Source organism: Zonotrichia leucophrys, chromosome 3 (assembly GCF_028769735.1).
Source record: "Zonotrichia leucophrys gambelii isolate GWCS_2022_RI chromosome 3, RI_Zleu_2.0, whole genome shotgun sequence".
In the NCBI taxonomy this organism is placed as follows: Eukaryota; Metazoa; Chordata; class Aves; order Passeriformes; family Passerellidae; genus Zonotrichia; species Zonotrichia leucophrys.
In genome coordinates this window covers 59,753,250-59,775,119 of record NC_088172.1, presented here as the reverse complement: position 1 = coordinate 59,775,119, position 21,870 = coordinate 59,753,250, and the positions used below count along the sequence as shown (strand labels likewise).

The 21,870-nt window shown below is 36.4% G+C and overlaps 1 protein-coding gene across 1 annotated transcript in view; it reads left to right on the top strand.

The window, feature by feature from the left end:
• WDR64 (WD repeat domain 64) overlaps positions 1-21,555 on the top strand; it is a 65,189-nt gene extending 43,634 nt beyond the window's left edge. The window contains exons 14-29 of the mRNA XM_064707182.1: positions 257-405; positions 1,431-1,554; positions 2,882-3,051; positions 4,816-4,992; positions 5,915-6,045; positions 7,322-7,399; positions 8,707-8,797; positions 10,257-10,371; positions 11,515-11,645; positions 13,039-13,144; positions 14,769-14,830; positions 15,237-15,346; positions 16,147-16,332; positions 19,806-19,905; positions 20,497-20,571; positions 21,499-21,555. Coding sequence (XP_064563252.1) covers positions 257-405; positions 1,431-1,554; positions 2,882-3,051; positions 4,816-4,992; positions 5,915-6,045; positions 7,322-7,399; positions 8,707-8,797; positions 10,257-10,371; positions 11,515-11,645; positions 13,039-13,144; positions 14,769-14,830; positions 15,237-15,346; positions 16,147-16,332; positions 19,806-19,905; positions 20,497-20,571; positions 21,499-21,555 — 1,862 coding nt within the window. The remainder of the gene's footprint in view (positions 1-256; positions 406-1,430; positions 1,555-2,881; positions 3,052-4,815; positions 4,993-5,914; positions 6,046-7,321; positions 7,400-8,706; positions 8,798-10,256; positions 10,372-11,514; positions 11,646-13,038; positions 13,145-14,768; positions 14,831-15,236; positions 15,347-16,146; positions 16,333-19,805; positions 19,906-20,496; positions 20,572-21,498) is intronic.
• Positions 21,556-21,870: the final 315 nt, after the last annotated feature.

Genomic DNA, 21,870 nt, shown 5'->3' with positions numbered 1-21,870 from the left:
GATGTCAATCTCATCACAAGTGGGCAGAGGACTGTGTAAGACTGGTAAATACTTGGCTATTGTTTGACTGGTACTTTTTGGGGACAGTGTAAGAATGTTTTCTGCGTCAGAGAAGGTGTTCTCAAAAAACCAGACAATATTCTGTATCCTCTTCAGAAGAACTCGTGTGAACCCAATGGTTTACATGAATTCTTTTTAGTTCCCAGGAAAATTATGCTCAAAATGTATGTATTCTCACTTCTCTCACCTTGTGCAGGTTCAGATGTCGTTGATATTTATCCCCTAGCTAATGTGACACAAGATTCAAAAGAGTTGCCTCAGACACATGAGAAGAGCCTCAATGCTCTGCTTTACAACAGGACTTTTCACCAGATTCTCAGCATTTGCACTGAGTCAATACTAAAGGTGAGTGTAAGTTTTCACCCTTTATACTGAAAAATAGAAGTCTCAGCCTTTGTATTCAGAGTAAGTTATCAGGAAATTTGATAAGTTACTAATATTTTTTTTCAAAGTGTTGTTTTTGTGGCTATTTTTGGGGTCCAAAGAAGTGGTAGTCATGGAGCCCATTTGGGTTCAGAAGATTCAACTTTTCTTTTTAACATAAATACAATAATATATAGTAATCGACAATAATCTACAATACATTTCAACAATAATCACAAGAGGTACTGAGTACATGTAGTTTTCACCAGCTGTTGGTACATTAGATGGCAAAATCTGTAGGGAGAGGTAGGATCTGTTTATTGGGTCAGTTGGTGGTGCATGGCATTTCTGTGGAGAAAGGCTTGTGTGATGGTTTGTTCAGTTTATACTCTCTCCAAAGATGTTATTTGTCACTGTAAACCCTGCCTTCCTTAGACCACAATGGCTACAACACTATTACAATCACAGGATAATTTGGAGCACTTGGTGCTACAGAAAATCAGATTCCAGTGCATATGAAATCAGTAGCTACTTGACAAATCCAGTTGCATCTGAGCCATCCCACTACAGAGACCAAATTTTGTACTGGTATTTCATTAAAAGGTGTTGCTTAAATTTCCAAAAGGATTCAATAATGATCAGAGATAGTTGTTTCAATGCTTTTGGACCAAATGTTTATGGAAAACCTCATTTGTATATTCTGCACAGAAACTATAACTCAAACAATTCTTTCTAGTTAAATTTCTTTTCTTTCAAACTGTAAAAACACTTTATATTTAATATCAGTCTATCTGACTTAACAAGGATCTTTATCAGAGCATATATGAAAAATAGAGCCTCCCCCTGCCTGAGTGGCTTCCCCAGAGAGAGGGACATTTTCAGGGAAAATACACTGGTGTTTCAGTAAAAAATTTTGCTATTGGCCATGCTTTCTCCTATTACAGTAGAACACATTGTGTGACCACTTTTAGAGGATGTATTAAAAATAACTAATATTATTTTTTTAGGTCTGGGACCTAGAAACAGGATCTCAAATATATCAAATAGAAGATGCACATGGGCTGAATACTGAGGTGACCTGTGCAGCCATTGAAAGAAATGGGGTTTATCTTGCTACTGGGGCATGTGATGGTAAAGCAATTAAATAATTACTACTTTTTTTTTTTTACCTTTACTACTTTTTATTACCTTTTTTTTTAATGGCATATTACATTAGCAGACAAAACTCTTTGCCTTGACTGTCTCAGTGACAGAATTAATTTTGATTGCACAGCTGTCAGTCTGTAGAAGGGCAGAGTGGATCTTGGTTGGGTTCTCTTTGCTAGGTGGTTCACAGAAACATGATTTTGGACTGCTTGGGCTCTGGTTCTTTTTTAGCCTATTATTCTTTGAAAGACTGTCTTCAAAGCTCTTAGTCTGAAAAATTGTTTCCTCGTAATACTTAGGACCTAGATGTATAACTAAATGGCTGCAGATGAAGAATGGTGGTTTTTAAATTTTCTAGTCTCTAAGATCAATTTTACAGAGTTGGAAGTCATTGAACACTAGAAGATTAGATAGATAGATAGATAGATAGATAGATAGATAGATAGATAGATAGATAGATAGATATAGATAGATTGAGATGTTTTCTATATTTTTCATTTCTGTTATTAGGGCGCGTGAGTTTTAGGTAATGTGACCAGACCTCTCCAATACACAAGTGCACATCAAATTGTGCAGGAAGCTTTAATAATTTTATAATCTGTTAACATGACAGAATAATTCTTCTTACATAAAAATGTTCAAGAAGACACACCTGAATTTCTAAAACATGTGACACTTATGAATGCTACCTCACATGAAGACAAAATGATGGCCTTTCCCACACAACATATTGGCTAATATTTTTTGTTTCTACCTGGAAACAGAGACTACACCCTTTATGGATCTTAAGACCACTACAGAAGGTGAATGTTGTCAAGTCCTACAAAAGAAAAGTCACATGTAACTAATTGCTTTACTTAAGAAAACTCTGTAGCTCCTTCTCCCCAGTGGCTCTCTGGGGTAAACCCATCAATCAGGTCCCTCTGCTCATTGCTGTCACTCAGAGCCCAAAGTCTTCTGCCAGATAGTCCACACTCTGCTCTCTGATAATGTTATTCAGAAACTGTAAGAAGTAAGATAAGCAGAGATCTTTTCTCCTGGGCTGCACAAAAAAATAGACATGGAATAAAAGATGGAAAAATTGAGAGGGTAGTGATGTTTTCTGTTAAGTTTGTTTGGCCCTACAGCTGCTTTGCTAAGAAACACACAGTTACAATTTTTGAAAGACCAGTGACCTAGCTCTAGATATCAAATTGGATTTTCTCTTTCTTTCTCTTTTCCCTGTTTGGTCTTATTTAAGATTCTGGATTTGCAGCACAGTTTATTGCTTAAAGTTCATTCCCTTTTCTACATTTTTGTCATCTCTGTGTAGGAACAGTGAAAATCTGGGAGTTTGAAAGCGGACAAGAAGTTAAAGCCTTGCCTTTAACACAAGACAGTGATGATGAGCATCGTGTGCTGAAGATAGTATATCTGAAGGCTGATGAGGGTCAACATGCAGTTATTGTTTTGGAACAGAGAGGGAAGATAAAAATCATTCAGGTTTTTTAAATATGCTTCCTTTTTCCCCACTAATTTCATTAGGTAGCCCCTCATTTCTGAGGTAAAATAGGACTTTTTTATTAATTAGTAGATAAACTTATAGAAACTGTCAAGGAACAATCTATTTTTTCAATGTAATCAACTTAGCTTTTTGCCCTTCTGTCTAGTGCTAAAATGTTTGTTAGTCCATCACTGGTTTCCAGCATTCTCATAATTTTTTTTCCTCGAGTTTGCTTTTTCATTTGTGATTGAGGTTTCAATAGTTGCAGATCCTTTGAGGTAGCAGCTTTAAAATATTACTGTTGTTACTACAGATAAAGAGCTTCTTAAGATCATATTTTGATGAAAGTATACTTTTTTTTTAAATTAATAGATTAAGACACTGGATTCTTAGGAACTGATAACAAGAAACAAGGCAGTAATAAATCAGATTGACTTGCTTGGCTTGATTTTGAGCATCCATTCTGTGTTCCTTTCAGCTAAAACTAACAGGATGCATTCACAGCTTACAATAATTATGGTTTAACTTCTCAGACAAACCTTATTTCTGTGAAATTACATTCCTCAAATTGGAATTTTAAACTTAGAACAAAATTCTGAAACTTTAAAGCAGCTGTGTGCAAGGTAGAAAATATGGGTTTAGACAGATGATATATTTGAGAGTAAAAAGAAATATACAGGCTCTCATCTCCATAAATAATATATTCTTTTGAGCCTGCTAAGGAAAAGCTGCTTTACACAGGGTTTTCTTCTGTTGTTCTGACTGTTTTGAAATACTCCATCACATTACTTGCTCTGCTCCTCAGTGTTATTACTGAAATGATTTAACAATCCATTAAGTGTAAATGATGTAAATGTATCCCTTGACAAACAGATTGGTGAGGAGTTGAATCTCCTCCAAGTCTTTACGAAGCTAAGTAGATTAATACTGTTTCACATACTTGCAGAACTACATTTTTCCACAAACATTTCTGTGACAATGAGAAATACAGGTTGTTTTATTATTAGCTTTTTTAAAGGCTTTAAATATAGTAGTTAGCAAGGTAAATTTGAGTAGCAGCCTAAAACAGTTGATCCTTTGCAGGACTCTACTACAGATCTCTCAATTTTTAGTCCTTTCCTAAAGGTATTTCTTGTTTGAATAACTCAATAGCGTAAGATTTATTAAAATCTTAATTATTACTTCATTCTGCAGCTCAAGACATCTATGAAAACAGTAGCAAACCTAAGGAGCTGATTTCAGTAACACTTCTCAAAATGGACAGAAATGTCAATGTTAGAGCAGGAACTAGATACTGGAGTGAATCTGTTATAGTTGGAAAAGTATCAATGCCTCTAGCCACGATGGGGAGGGATCAGAGACTCAGGGCTTTAGCTGTGCTGTAGCTTCTCTTCTCAGACAACTGCAACAACCATCACTTTTGCTGGATGTTTTGCTAGATATGAAATAGAGAGTAACAATGTTTGTGAAATAAGCACCTAAAACTAAGGAGACAACTTACTTTAAAGAGGTAGTTAAAATGAGTAAAATCAATAGCTCTGAATTCCACAGCTGCACAGCTTCTAACTTAACAGCAGGTAATTTAGGGGGAGCTGGAATATGTCTAGATGAAGCCTCAGTTTGCAGTTTAGGCATATGCTAGTTAATACCTGTAACAGTTTTTGTAATTTGTCAAAGAAAACAAGCTTTTCATACACACTTACTATAATTATGAATAGAGAAATTCTTTCCTTCCTCTTTCATTAAGTTGGTTATTTTAATAGGGTGACTCAGCTCAAAGAGATCTTTATGTCACGTGGATGCTTCCTGAGATAATACCATTTCCACAAAGGAATCCAGTTGTGTATCTGTCACTGAAGCCTTCCCCCTTAGAAACACAATATTTTTTTCCAGACATTCGGCTTCTATGTAACACCAGTTCCATGAGAAATGATAAAGAGGTGAGAAACACTTCAAAGTTTCACAACATTTACAGAAGATTAGAAAGTAAAATGTTTACTGTGCTCACAAGTATTTCATGTTTTAGCCACAGGACAATAACCAAATAATTATTCTTCACTGTGGTCCCTTACAACCTTACACGTTCTATGATTCTGTGATTCCAAACTTTTCAGTATACTGAAATGAATGCGCAGAATAAATCATGTTTCTAAGGGCTATCTCTTCCTAGAAGTCCATTGCATGGTTATCACCATAATTAAGGAGTTTCTCTGGACATAAACTTCACATTCCTGTACAATATAGTAAGTTGAGGGTCTCACATAAACACCTCTAGAAATGGCATGTCTTTCCTCCTGTAGCTAGGCTGACCTTTAGTAGTAGTGGCACGGTCAGATCAAGCTGAGTGATTCCATTTTCTCCTCTTACTGCTTCAATAAAATAAAATGGCAAATTTGTGTTTCAATTTAACTTGAGTAGTCCACAAGACTTAAGTTCTGTCTTGTAAAATTTCACTAACTTTGTAACAGGTGTGGATGGTGTTCATGGAAAGGTCATTATATCTCTGTTCAATGACTTCTTCCTTTAACTTGATTAGAATATCTCCACAGATACCTATTCATGATTAATCTTCAGCCCTTACACTTGTTTTTAAATGTTCAAATTGCAACTGTGCTGTAATAAGCAGGTCAGGTTGGAGGCTCCTGTCCTCTGCAGCAGGGAGTCTCCCAATACTTTCACTTCCTCTTTCCTCTGGTGCTTCTATATAGTTTAAATACAATAGTATTAAAATAGCATCCCATATGCAGTTGTTGTAGACATTGTCAATTTAGGCATTTTTTCTATTACCAGTTAAAATATTTCACTGTCTATGGTGTCCTACTCTTACTCCTACTCATTTTTTTCTTTTAATCTTCTTTGTAGACTTTTTTATCTTCTGTGGATATTAAGTGTTTTGATGTTTTACAAGTGGAAGGAGGCAGATCAATAGTTACAGGAAGTGCAAATGGTGAAATAAATTTGTGGGATTTTGAATCTGCCTCTGTGACATGCCTGTAAGTATTACTTTCATGCCTTTTGATCTCCAGTATGTCACACAAACTTTTCAATGGCATACTAGAAATTCCAATATGCCCAAATATAAAGGGTGATTTACAAGCAGGAATTAAAGTAGCAATTTATGTGGGCCCTCCTCCATCCCAGTTCAAATTACTTTGCTAGCTAGTCCTGACATTGCAGGTAGGAGAAGTGATCAGGAGGGTCACTTGGGAAAGGGATGATGTAACTAAAAATAATGTTTTAATGTAACTCAGCACTGCCACTGAAGGAAGCTCTCACTATGTAAATCACTCTAGTCATGGACTAGAGGCTGCTACTGACATCCTTACTTTAGAAGTGTTGTGTTTGGGAGGACATTTGGAACTAATGCTACTTCAGATGATAATTGCAGATGTTCTACATTATCAGTATCTCAATCACTGTCCCTACCTACAAGACTAGAAGTCACATTCAATGAGGAGAAACCTGATGTGATTTTGGAGGTTTGAGAGTAAAGATCTTTCAGAGAAAGTTACAAAGAGTGATCACAGGATGGTTCCAGATATTCTTATCCCCATTAAGCTGCTACATCAGTAAGCTGAACAATGGCAATATGTCAAGTTAGACTGAATGGAGCAGCATAGCAGTATTCCTGTGTTAGTGAAGGAATACATGTCTTTTAGGACCATACAAAGTCAATATTTAACTATCCTACCCAAGTTTCACTTCATCCTTCATGAGCAAAATTGGCAAGTTTGTGAGAAAGCGAGACAAGTTTTCTGTACCATGAAAAATAATCAAAACTTTACTGCAGTTCAGATGATTCAGAAGTGGCTCTTTCTTTATATTTGCTTCCGCATATATGAGGCAGCCAATTCATATTAATGCATGGAAGACAGGAAGGTGAATGTTAGTAGAGTACTTTACCCAGGATTCACATCACTGTTTGAGTGCCAGGAAAAAGGTACATTGCTAACATTAACTTAGTTAAGTTACTTCACTTTCCTCTTAAATATTCATCTTCAAGAAAATACTTGGCTGAATGAAATTTTCATCATTCCGCCAGGTACCTGTGTTTTTCCTGTGACAGGCACATTCTGTATGTCTTGCCCACTGACATTAAACCATCATAACTGATTAACTGATTCTGAAAAACTGTCTACAACTTTAGGTGGCATGCATTCTGGAAATTAAAATTTTAATTTTATTTTAATTACAAGTTAAATGTGAAACATTTTCTGGGAAAATATACAACCTATCTGATATATTCTGTACAAATATCTTTGTTTTCAGGCGTATAACTGCTGAAGACAATGAGGGCTCTGGAGTCAATGCCATATTATTCCTTGTACGTAGTGTTTCCTCTTCCAGGTAACTGTGCATTTTATCTTCCTTGGCACAGTAATTTGGTATTTTGTTGTAGTAAAATGATGCAATGTTTCTCCAAAATAGATTATTTGAATTACGATTTTATTTGTAATTAATCAATTCAAGTCCATACTGTTAATTAATTTTCCAAGTCTTAAACTTTCATAATGCTTGTCAAAAAATACGATATGTTATTTTTTCCACTCAGCTCTCCCCTTTTTCTCTAAACAGTCTCATAAGTCTCAGTTATGTTGAAGAATTCAACAGAAGGTAGCTTTTGCCCAATATCAATTTTCCAGTGTACCATAACTTCTTTTATCTCTAGTTTGTGGCAGCAGACTTTTTCTTCATTTGAAACCTGATAAAATCCTCCTGCTTTTAGGCACTCTCAGCAAAGAGGCAAGCACATCAAAGTGTGTAGCCACAAGATTCCTCTTAAAACAAGCTAGAAGCTTCCATAGATTGATAGTATTGAATAAAAAGAGAATTTTAGCTAAATATGCTCATTTTGAAAGAAAGGCATTGCGCCTGTACCTCACTTCAGAAACACTTGTCTTCCCATGGATATGCAAAGGCAGTGGTAGCCAAAAGGATTGAGTATGGTTTAAATGTCTATGCAGCTTTAAGGTTTTAGCAATTTGACAGCTTTTTTGCTCTTATGAACCATAAAGCTGCTTTATGGCCTTATGTTGCTTTAAAATCTTCAAGAAGCTTATGCAACTTGATATCAGCTGCATAGTTTCTAACTCTCCCAGTTATTCAGATACTCTTGCCAAAAGCAGAGCAGCAGTGACACTAGTGTGTTATGTGGAAAGAATCACTTATTAACACAGTCAGAATTTTTCATGACTCAGAAACAAAACCATTGCAGATCACATCCATTTTTTTCATTATTTTCTTCCACAAAACTGCATTATTGAGAGTTTTCATAACACTTTTAAAATAAGTTTTTTTGATTAATTGAAAACTATTTGCAGAGTAAGTACTGTGTAAAATGAAAGGGAAAAAGCCATTGGCAGGCAGTTAATTTTTCCCTTTTGTGCCCTAAGGATGAATACCAATGTTACTTTTCAATTACTATGGATTCCATTAACTCAAAACTCCTGCCAGGAGAGGCTGGCTGTGTAATATGCAAATATTGCCTAGTTACTTAGAAAAATATTTAAAACCAATAAGCCTTAGTCTAATTAGTCTAATCAGTTTAAGTACTATTTTATTATGCTTTTTAATGCTGGGTGATGTTGATTTCCAGGTATCAAATATAGTATTTTCAAGAATATCAGTGATCTTCAATACTTTCTTTCACACAGGAAAAGAATTTCCATGTCCTCTGCTCATTCTGTGAGGAGTGATGCCGGTGCCATTGCAGAGCACAAGGAAAGTTCTTCAGACCTACATGAGGTAGGTATGCTGATTTGATGGATTTGGTAGCATTCAAAACAAATTTCTGATTTCTTTTTGGTTTTGATTTTAAAATACTGCAACTTACTAAAATAACTCCCTAACACCATCCGCAAAACTAAATATCAAGAATATTGAAGAATTTAGAATGATGAATTAGGAATGAGTTATGAAGAAAATAATAATTAGGAATTATGAATAATTATAAAAGCTTTTTTAGTTTTGTAAACTGACTGTCACAGTGCATGCATTAAGAATCCTTTGTTAGTCAGCTGGCTCTGTGACACATGGAATAGCTAACTATCAAAGTGTTTGACAGATATTTATCACTAGCAATTCTGACTTTAAAATGGGGGTATACAAGGATTCAGGGGGGAAGGTAAAATAGACAAATCATGAAGTACTTGAATAATATTGAATAATAGCAGAACCACTTCAACATTGCCACGCTAGCTTGGATACTTTCTTTCAAATGAAAGTATCTCTTTTTTTCTTTTTTTTTTACCATCACTGTATCAGTGTCTCAATCTACATATTTTTTATTTTTTTGCTAAGGATAGCGTTATGGGTTTTGTGACACTTTTTTGCCTTTCTATGCCAGAAGGACATGCCATACTTGCAGAGCAATAAAAATTAAGTAGGCAAAAAGAGGAAAATCCTGCTGCCTCTCAGATTCTTACCAGCATGTTGTTTCAGCAGAACATGGCACTTGGATGGGTTCCCAAGCAAACTCTGACTTAATTGCCATCTACAAACTAAAGTATCCAATACACTGTGCATTAGAATAACAAACGGAAAGTGATTTTCAGTCTTTAAAAAAATCCCTGGAAGTCACATACATTAAGCCTTACACATAAATGTGTAGGATGAGATTTAAGTGGCTTGTCCTCTTTCTGACATACCTCAAACACTCGAGGCCGCAGAGTTTTCCCTGCCTTATTTGACTTGGCAATTTCTGAGGTCAGTATGCTGATTACTGTCAGCCTTGGAGATCCTCAGAAGCCTGTAGCAAGGCACAAATGAGGATTTCTGAAAATTCTCTTACTGAAAATGCAGACATGAGTAAATGTTTATATATGTATAAATGTGTTTTTAAACTTTGTTAATTTTTGCTCAATGCAGTAACAAGACTATATGCGTGTTCTGAATGACATTCTCAAAGAGATCTTGGTTACATTCACAAGTGACTGATATTCCTTGTCTTGAGAAATTAGGGCTATTGAGCCAAATTGACATTTAACATGCTCCTTAATTCCCATTAATTTTGGTTTTGATTTGTTCACCTGTTGATTCTCTTCAAAAAAGTGTTTCTTCTTTACACTCAGTGGAAATTGGAGGAATATTTGAATAATCAAACTAAAAACATAAGTTCTTATAATAATTTCAACCAGTGAACTGTTCTGTAGTTACATCCAAATTCCACTTCCTAATTCTCTTATATTTTATTTGTTTCTTTTAGAAAAATGTGGAAAGTGATGAAATTAATACTGAAAAAAGTGATGAAATTAATACTGAAAAGAGTGATGAAATTAATACTGAAAAAAAAGATGAAATTAATACTGAAATAAAAACAGGTACAGAAAAATGTTTTTCATTCTTTTTGATGTTGATCCATGAGTTCGGCCCAGATTATTATAGAAAACGAGTTTGTCAGTTTCTCTGGCAAACACTGTTTAGAGCAATTGGGATATTTTTGGTATGTGGATGATAGATCTCATCATCTTCTTCTCCCTCCTAACTTGCAATTATTTCCCAAAAGCCAGGCCAAGATGCAGGATATGCAAGACTTTAATTGCCTTTTTTCTCCAAATTGACATGATAACACTTTCAGAGTTTGGGAATGTCAACTATACACACTTTTCTTCTACATAAAAAAGCATAATCAAGAGAGAGCCTGAGTTAAAGCTGTGGAAATGAGTTGGTGAATTTGCAAGAAATAAATCCTCTAGATTCTTCTGAATCCCTTAGAAATCCTCTGCTGAAAAGCAGAATTTCCCAATAATAAGAAATTTGATCATCTGCCATATGGACTTAAGATCAATTTATTTGGGGGGAAAAGCATGCCCTAAAACTAGAATATTCCTAAGCCTTGTTGCCCAGTTAAATAGACACTCATGCTATGTCTTGTGTCCACTGAATGTCTATGAAGGTCCTGCCAGCATCTCCAGCTCTGGAAAAGTCACAGCAGAAACTCAGAATGGGTCTCTGTGATCATCCCCTTGCCTCTAACAAAAGTTTTCAATTGGAGAAATAAGTGTAGAAATCTATGATTCCAGAAGTGTTGTGTCATGTCATTATTAAATTTTATTGCTGAATTCATTGTTATCTCTAGAAGCCTCATGCAGAGGCTGCACATCTGCCTGGTAGCTGCCCTGATGACCACTGTCCTGATGTCCTGCACTCCTCCTCCACTCTCACTTGTGCTTGCAGTTCCTGTCAAATCTGTAAAATCCTTTAAAATGGCTCTCTTCTAATTAAGTTTCCCCTACATCAATGAGCAACAGTTCTGGCTGGTTTAGATAAGATAATGAAGATTGTTCCCATTTCTTTTCAGTTATCTTTATCTATGCCTCTAATGTTTTTAGAGTAATGCCATCTTGATGATGGGCTTTATTTTCAAATGTAATTATTTTTCTAGTGTTATGTAATTTCTGTGCATTGAAAAGCAATACTAAAACCTTTTGAGAAAATATATGATCATTTGTGTTCCAAAGCAGAAGAAACAACTACCTGTAAGGACACCCAGGATCCGGAGGTGAATGAACAATTGTTGAAGGCTAAAGCGGGACTATCCCCTCTAATGGCTTCTGCTCATGAAAGTGGCTGTATCCGCCTGTGGAGTAGTCAGGTAGCCAAGTGAATGTCTTTGGGAAGGGACTGGAACACTGAGAAGATAATTCCAGTAATCTTTGGAAAATTGCCCCTTAACTAGCAATTGCAACAGCAGATATTTATTGCATCTTTTGGTTCTCAGTTTCTTCCATGGACACAAATTAGTTCTGCTTTAGTAACTGCAGCAGGGCTTAATGGCAAGCAGAAAACAAGGAAACATGACTTCAAGTAATTAAAACAAACTCTAAATTTTTGTGAAAGTCTACAATTTGATTATTTGCCCATAACATTTACCTTCTAAGACAGGGTGATAGGCAAGGCAGAGTATCCTACTGTCAGAAAAGACTAAATATGTCTGGAAAATAATGCCAGTTAGCACTAGTAGGGTAACAAACCAGGAGAGAATAGTGTCCTGGTTTGTTAGAATATAGTCCTAACACAGAACATCTCCAGCTGTTATGGGCTTGAAAAGCCCATCATGCAACCAAATGGCAAAGGCTTATTTGTCATATCACCTCAGATCTAGAAGACTTTTCCAGGCATGTTACTCAAAATAAGATACACAAAGTAAATACAGCAAGAAGGGAAAGTACCATGATATTATTGGTTGATTGGTAATATTGCTCATTGTGACAGACAGTGGTCATAAAAAGTCAGGCTTTAACAGGAATCCCAGCTAAAGCAAGTCATGGGAAGAATTTTTTTCCGTGTGAAGAAAGATGGTGAAGGTAATCTTGCAGATGCTGTATGCAAAAATTATGGTAAATGTATCTAAGTATTGTAGTTGTGAGCTTTGCTGGGTTCTGTTTTCTTCACAGTTGATATATTAGTGTGCTTAGATTCTTACAGCAATCTCCAAATTCATATGCCAGTGGTATCATCATTGGAATGATTGTCATCATCATTACATGGGTGAAAAAATAAGAATCTCCTTATCAGAAAGACATTCTCCATCACACCCTCCCAGTCCTGAAGAGTCAATAATGGAGGAAGTCTGCTGGTGCTAACTTAGAACAAGTTGGTGAAGGAGACATTATGGGCCCATTTGCAGCAAAAACCAGTATTTCAGCAGCAAATTAGGGGCATGCTAATGCTATTCCATAGCAAATGAGGGGTAAGTGGTGAAGTAGGGGTAGGTGCAACTAGACTGACTTGCCTGAAGAATTAAAGAGCTTGTCCTTTCAGTGTACAAGAGACAGCAATCCAGAATAATACACAGCTATTTTCGTCACTCAGTAGATTTAGGAATTTACCTTCTTAGCAGCTTTCTGAATAGATATGAGCTCAGTAATTTTGAATAGATAAAATCAATGGCACTCAAATTCTGATGAGTTGGTTAATAAGTAGGTATTATAATAGAAACTTTGTTTGTTTGTTTGTTTGTTTGTTTGTTTGTTTGTTTGTTTTAGGGAAACTTGATGAAAGAACTTCTGCCATTTGCAGGACGTCCCTCAGGTCCTCTGACAGTACTGTGTACAGACTTCTTCACTAAAATTCTTTTGACAGGCACTAAAGGTGAGTAAACATGTTAGTCATTTTGTTCAGGACAGTCAGTAGGACAAGAAAATATCATGGTGCAAATGTGCCAGAAATGTGGAAATGATGATCCAAGTGCTGCCAAGTTTTCTCCATCAAAGCTATAATTAAATGATTGTAAAAAGTGTTTTATAAAAGGATAGTAGATTAAAGGTTAGTGTTGCAGTGTTATCAGTAGAATTGTTTTCATAAAAGACATTAAAATTTTCTTCATTCATATGCCCTGAATATACTTTCCATCTAAATTATGATATTGATCGCAAGGGCAAAGATTACTACTAAGAACAAGCAAAAATTTCAATTCCATGGTAATAATACTAAATAAAAAGTTGCATCTTGGGGTGTACCAAGAGCTGTGATTCAAACACTCATACAGAGTGCACAGTAATGGCTCCAGCAGTACACAGCTGTATAGGAAAAGCACTTGTCAATGTTAGCAGCTCATTGCTAAATCTTTAATTTCACATGAAATCTGACTTTCCTTTGGCAGAATGTTTATCTGCTGTCTGATTCTTCTTCAAACCTTTGGAATAACCCTGGCAATTTTCCATTTCTGTGTCCATCATAATGTGTCACTTTTCTTTTAAAATATGTATTAAAACTGTTTTCTGACAACTTCCTGCTCCTATGTGGTCAGATATTGGATGGAGCAAGGGATTTTTCCCCTTTTCTTTCAAAATTGAGCAATAATTTGACTTTTATACTGAAAATGATGAGGAATTTCCACTCCTCTCTGATTCAAATGAGTAAATGAGTTCAGAAAGGCCACATGCACTGAACAGGATTTCAATTAATTGTGGAAAAGTATCCACCCTACTACCTATTCATTTGATACTCTCCCTTTGCCTTTTTGTGTTTGTGTCACTGTGTATTTGCTTTTCATGCTTTCCACACTCTTCTCTTTTATCTGCAGTGCTGCTACCAATTTCCTTTCCCCTCTAAAAATTCTTCCTTGTTATAAAAAGGTCAGCTTCTCTGCCTGCCTCCCTTGCTTGCAAATGTACAGTCCTAGAAATCAAATGTGACTGGTATGAAAGTTGGAATTACACAAAACATTCCTCTGTCTTGTAGTAGAAATGAGAAGTAGGAGGCGACTTCATCAGGAGAGGGGGAGTCTAGGCCAGTTGTGGGTAATAAGGAAAGTGGTTCTTTGATTCTAGTTTCACATGAGTGCCCTAAAAGGTTGTAAAACATTAAGCATTCATTATGTATACAATTAATTAAACTTTGTCCATTTTACCAGGGTTGAAAACCAGTGTAATCCCCAGGAAGCTCTCATACCTCAGATGTGCAATAGACATGATGAGATGACTTGTTTTTCACTCATAATTTAAAGAAAAAGATTTACCTTACTTCCATTTCAAACCTATCCAATTCATGACACATTGTTCACAACTTGCATATGTTTCTTTGCATATTAATGAACGGTCCTTTATTTCTACTCTGAGCTTGACAATAAAATAGTTATATTCACTGTAAACTAACTGACCTGTGTTCTCTGCTTCATTCTGCCCAGTGTCTACTGAGAGTCAATGGCAGCAACAAGTGAAGGTGTAGCACTAAGGAAACTTACTGATGTTTTGCTTTCTCCTTTCTGCAACAGAGGGATATATTTTTCGCTGGAACATGGCCTCATTCTTAGAAGATTCACGAAATATAAAAAATGTAAGGAATTATCTCTCAGATCTTCTTAACTTGAACAGTATACCCAGACAGACAGAAAAAAATAATGCAGAGCTCTACAGGGATAAAAATGTTTTCTGCATATAAATATTTTGTGCTTGAAATAATAATTTGGTGCTGTGGAAAAGAAAAAAAAAAAGAAAAACATAAGTAAAATGGTGTTGTCATTATTTCATTATGTTCAAAGAAGGTATATTAAGAATGAATTTATCCATGTTCCCTGGGTAATGTTTCTACCATATGCCATTTGCAGGCTGTTTCATGGAGGGATTATTTTTTCACCTCTTCTAATTTTCAGAAAGACATGCTGATAAATCCACTCAGCTAGCAACCATGGTGGGGTACAGAACTGCCTCAAATGTGGTTATGTTGCTTTTTTTCCCCTCAGACAATAAAGGAGGAGCTCTGCTGGAGGGCACATTCTTCCGAAGTGGTTGACTTATTTATTGACGAGGAGAAAAATGTGGTAGCGACAGCATCCGTTGATGGTTCAGTCAGGTATAAAATGACTGACACTTCTTACTGCTGTGGCAAATCAGTTGAGCTGTCTTCAAAGTTCCATTTTTTTGCTGTACTTGCAGAACTTAGGCTAGAACTCAAATAAAGTGCACTTAAATAAAATGCACTGGGTGCATTTTCTGTTCTGCACCTGAAAGAGCTGGTTTTAATGTAGCACTTCTCTAGAAGTCAGATCTTTTGCAGACTGTCATTTTCTTTCCGCCCTTGCTTTACTTTGAACATATAGGTAATGCCTACATAATTTTAAAAGTTGTCTCCTGTTCTAATCCTATTTTAGCTTTCAGTACTTGTTAAATTGACTTGGATCCTAAGCATGGCATCTAATCAATGTGTATGCAATTAGACCATGAAAGCTTGAAGATACTTGAAAGACAACTATAATTCCTTCTCAGCTAACAAATACATTTGAAGGGGTTTCTCTTGCTTTTCTGGAAGTATTAAATGAAGAAATTTTGTGTAGATCCTGCTCTGGTGGCAGCACTTTATTGCAGGAACTATTCAGGATTTTTGTACATTTACTCCTAATTTTCAGAAATATAAACATGAACTGGGGGTTTTTTTCTGTCTTCTGCAACAACCTTCTGATTTTTTCTTCACTCTCAAATTATTTAAATTATAAAAACAATCTCATTGATGTTTTTTATGACTAGCACACAGAACTCTAGAACAGTGCTGCGGAATTCGATAATGTACACAAATACTATCTCACTTCTATTCCACTTCTAAATATATCTATTTTTCTTTTCTGTCCTTTTGCACTGCTTCTACTATGTCTGTAGGCTTTGGCATGCCAAGACTGGATATTATTTTGGTTTCTTTGGACAAGCCAGGAAGTTTGACTTAACAGATACCAGTCGGTTGATTTTGCCTTCTGATGTTAGTGACTTTTCTGCTGTAATTAAAGAGGAGATCAAACATACGGAAAAGAAGAAGATTGTATATCCTCTCATTCTGGACAAAGACAAGTAAGATCTCATACATTTGCATACATGTATGGTTGGGGGAACAGTTTTGAAAATACGCTTTAAAAACACCTTTCATCCTAAGGTCTGAAAAAATAGTACTATTTGTTATTCAGAAAAATCTTTTCAAAGTTGGTTTTTGATGCAGTATGGATAAATCGTTTCTGTTTTATGGCTTAGTTACAGTCAGGAATAGGTGACGTTCCAGGTTTGAACTCAGTTATAGTGATGACTAGATACTTGTCTCAGCTTTTAGCCTAATTAGAGGTTGTATGTTACATATGCTGCTCAGGTTAGCAGCCTGTTACCTGAACAGCTTAATGTGAATAGTTTTGAGCAAAACACAAATCCTTCTAGAAGAATAAACCAAATTTAATCTTTCAGTTTAAGAAATGGTCATCTTAAACTTGCTGGGATGCTATGGATACATTTACATGCATGGATAGAGGATTCACAGATCGTGGCATTCTGAAACTGGCATAAATGTGTGTTCAATAGCAGTGTTGAGCTTTTCTTCTAGGTAGAGTTCTTAAGGGAGATGGGTTAGTTACAAGTTCAGTCAGAGAGCCTTGGCCTGTTAGTTTAAGTATATATTTCTAGTCCTGGAACACTCTGGCTCATTAATTAGTGGATTAACCAAGCGAACAGAAATATTGAAAAGGGCATCTTCAGAGGAAATAAACACAGTGTCTTAAGTAACAAAGCAATCCAAATATGGAAAAAATATTTAGGACTTAAAAAGTCAGGCATTGTTTAGTGGTTAGTTTTCATATACCATGTCCATTCTTAGGCTGCCTTCCAACCAAAGAAATTTGGGACAATGGAAAATCTCTAGGGTCCTTTACTGTTACCCCATTTAATTTGGTATCCTGCTAATAATTTTTATTCCATGGAGTTCTTACTGATATAAGTAGTGTCACTGCAGTCAGAACAGTAACTCATCAATACAGAGAAGTGCTTGGCTGTGTTTGAAGGACCCCTGTGGTTCTTCTGAATAGTCAGCAGCCAGTCTGAAACCTCTGGAACCAAAGATATAATTATTGAGTCAGCTAATCTGAAAGAAACTTTCCATAAATTACATGACTGTGTCAAACTGTGACTGTTTTGAGGATTCTTCAAATATTTCAGTAAAGGAGAATGGCTATCATACATTTTAAACACGTTAACTAAACAGACAATGAGCAAGAAAATGAGAAATGCTTAACTATGTAGAGAACTGGGGGAAAAAAGCAGCCACACTCCATGCAATAGAAAGTTTCAGTCTTATCATTCTACAAACTTTGAGTGCTGTCACCTCAAGAGTGACTTGGTTCCTCTGGATTAACTGTACCAAATATTGTAATGAAGAGCTAGCCAGCCATCATCCAGAAGGCTGTGTTACTACAGATGGTAGGCTTTGTACTTTGCAAGATTGTCTTGGAGAAAGTCACTTATCTTTGTGATGCTAGTATAATTCACTTATTGGATAACTCATACGATACTCATCACCAAGATAACGTTTTAGGATCTCAATTACAAATCATGTCATAAGTGTTATTAACAGATATATATTCATTGAATCATAAAATCATTAAGGTTGGAAAATATGTCTAAGATCATCGAGTCCAACATTAACCAAGGACCACCATATTTACTTCTAAACCATATCCCTTAAGTGCTATATCCAGATGCCTTTTGAACACTTTTGGGAACAGTGACTCCACCACCTCCGTGGGAAGCCAATTCCCATGCCTGACTACCCCTTCAGCAAACAGATTTTTCCTGATATCTAATCTAAACCTCCCCTGGTGGAACTTGAGACCATTTGCACTTGTCCTCTTGTCATCTGGGAGAAGAGGACAACCCCCACCTGGCTACAGCCTCCTTTCAGGCAGTTGTAGAGATCAATAAGGTCTCCCCTGAGCTTCCTATTCTCAGGCCTCCGATTCAGCTCTTCCATCTGCTCCTCATAGGACTTACCCTCTCAATCCTTCATCAGTTCTGTTGCCCTTCTCTGGACTCACTCCAGCACCTCAACATTCTTCCTGAATTGAGGGGCCCAGAACTGGACACAGCACTTAAAGTGTGCTCTTACAAGTGCTGAGTATAGGAGAGCAATCACCCATAGTCCTGCTGGCCACGCTATTTGTATATCATAGTTTGAATATCCCAGAATATTCTGAATTGGAAGGGACCCACAAGGATCATCGAGTCAAATTCTTAAGTGAATGACCTGTACAACTTTAGCATTATGAGCACCATGCTCTAGCCAGCTGAGCTAGTGACTATGAGCCATTCTCCTTCTTGGCCACCTGGCCACAGCTGGCTCATGTTCAGCCACTGTGGATCAGCACATCCAGGCCCTTTTCCATGAGGCAGCTTTCCAGCCACTCTGCCCCCAGCCTGTAGTGCTGTCAGGGGTTGTTGTGACCCAGGGGCAGGACCTGGCACCTGGCCTTATTGAACTTCTTACCATTGGCCTTGGCCCATTGGTCCAGCCTGTCCAGATCTCCCTGCAGAGGTTTCCCACTTTCCAGCAGATTAACATTCCCATCCAGCTTGCTGTAATCTGCAAACTTACTGTGGGTGCACTCAGTCTCCTTGTCCAGATCATCAATAAAGATATTAAACAGAACTGGGCCCATCAGTAAGCCCTGGAAAACACCACTTGTGACTGGGTGCCAGCTGGATTTAACTCCATTTATCACCACTCTCTGGGCCTGGCCATCCAAGTCATTTTCTACCCAGCAAACAGTGCACCCAGCCAAGCCATGACCAGCCAGCTTCTCCAGGAGAAAGGTGTGGGAAAATATTCCCCAAATGTGCACATACTTGAAGAGGCACAAACCCATCTGAGCAGCAGAGGTGCTTACAGTTTAAACAAGCATCTCAGGAGTTTGAAAAATGATTGAAAAATGCCAGCAGGTAGATGGAGTCACATAGAAGAATGGTCTCAGTTTCTCCCTGTAGATCCTTAGCTCGGGTGACCTGACTTATTTTTCTGATTATAAAGGCAACTGTTAATCTGCACTAACAGACACTCTAGATAATTTCTTCTCATGACTAAATTTGCAAACCAGACATATCAGCAGGGGACACCTTTGTTATGAAGGTCACATTCAGGTGTTCTAGTCAGAACTTAAAGAAATGCTGAAAAGCCATTATCAGAGAGTTAGCACATGACTCTTGTGAATGGTGTTTATATTAAGATTTCCTGCCCTCTACAGGTGACAGCCATACCTGGATTGACAAAATATTAGTGAAGCATTCCATGACACCTATGAAGGTTCTGATATAAATTATATTTTGTAAATATACAAAATCACTTATATTTCAAAATAATTTAATTTTGTAGCATAGTTCAAAATAATTTAATTTTGAGTCATATATTTATATTGTCATAAATTTATATTTATATCCTATCATTTATATTGTCATATATTTATATCCTATTGTTTTGATAGGAATTTCAGGATTTTTCTGTCTTGTACATACAGGTTGAAGTCACTGACCAGATCACCTTCAGATTTAGAAAAGGATGGAGATGAGGAAGCAGTTTACAACTATAAGTTTTTCAGAGCTCTGGCTCCTGAAAAGGTAGCAAACATATATGATAAATTTATGTTCCATGCAACATATAGGAAATAAAATTGTATATTTCTCATTTAAAAATTATCCATAAATAATATCCATAAATCTTTCTCATTCAATGGACATAGAACAAAAATGTAAAAACAGAGGGATCTAAGAAATGTCTGTGGTTTTCGTTCTCATTTTTCACATTGTCAAATTTCAGTTAGAAGGCAGCACAAACTGATTCACTGGTTTAAACATGTAAAAGAAACCCTAGAATTTTCCTCCACTTCAACAGAAAACCTAAATATCCGAAGTTTACTCTAAGGATGTGTGAAAATACTAGAATAACAGTGAATCCCTGGTTGCATACAATAGTTCTTGCAGGGTTCCTATGAAATCAGAAGACAGGAGAGTTAGATTTCATTACTTTGTACATCATTCATATACTTTGTACAATTCTAATTGAATATCAGTAGCACTCTTCCATCTTTACCTGGCTTTAACCTTAAAAGTCATGGGAATATAAAACTTTTCTTGGAGTTGTAGTAAGAATGTCTTCATTACCTTTTGTCTTCAGCTACTAATGCACTCACTTTGGCTTCCCTTGGTCAGCAAAAACCTATGGAAACTATTGAGTTTGAAAGCAAAGAGGCTGGTGCAGTATTTGGGTTTCTTCCTATATATGAGGTAAGCACAAGTGTTTTCTACCTGTGGTGGTGGTGTTCATAGCTCAGAAGCCATTAGCACTTGTACACTATTACAGTGACATACTGATATTCTGCTGTTAATTGTCTGCTTCTCAATTTAATTTTCTAACATGATTTGCATTACTACCTATCCAACTCCAATTCAACTTTGGTGGAAGCTTGAGACTCCAATTGAAGTGAGCATGCCAAACAGTGAGTATTGCAGATGTTTACTCCTCCTGTTCAACCTCATGTCATTAATGTTTTGCTCGGACTGGATTCTTTTAACCAGCCCCAGCCTATTGATTCCCATCTGCCCAAATCTTTGAGTATTGTAAGGGAGTACTATTTTATGGGTATTAATGATCTGATCTATTGCAAGGTGCCTAGCAAAGCTTCCTAGGTTTTTCTTCTATGGAGCAAGATCAGAGTTTTCCAAAGGCTTGTCTATCCCACATATCATAGGATGAAAAGAATCACCCCTAGAAAAGGAGCTGATCCCTTTCTGTAGAGGGTACCTAGAGAACTAACTTGGATCACAGTTAGATGCTACATGGCTGTTTATGTGGGATTAATAGGATATTTTGCATTCCAGCTCTGCATTCCAATACATATGACCTAATCTTTGTACATACAGCATCACAGCATGTCAGAAAAAACTCAGGAGCAGTGTTCAAATAGTTGGCACACATGCTATTTTTCTGACCATTCATGTACTTTGGAAATCTGTCTTTTGTTTTCTTCCTGAAAAAGAAAATAAAATACTCTGAAGCCAATGGCACTGCAATGGATTTACAACAAAATGAAATCAGACTTTTTCTGTAAGCTATGTGCACAAAAAGATATTTTTTATCTTTGCTGTTACAAAATGCTGTCAGTCTGGTCTATTCACCTTAGTATGTTAATTAGTTCTTGAAATGTTTTAAAGGTCTTCATAGGATCAGAGCTGAGAAGTCCAGTCACAAGGGACGAGAAAAGGATCTAGAGTCCATTGAAAACTTGAGTCAAGACAATAAATAAAGTTTCATTTCTTCATTTAAGTGGATTAGCAGATTTCTTCTGTTATTTTTTCTCTATTTTTCTTTTCAATTACATTTAAATCTATTTCATTATTAAGTAGAACATATAGAAAACAGATCTTCTATTCCAGTCCTTCATGCAAGGAATAAAGTCTAATAAAGCCAGTGTATGACTATAACTAGATATTGAAAAGCCCATTTGACTTAATGTATATTTGCTGACAGTTACTCTCTATGTCAAAACTACTGATTTCCTCTCTGCTTCAATTTGTCCATTTTGA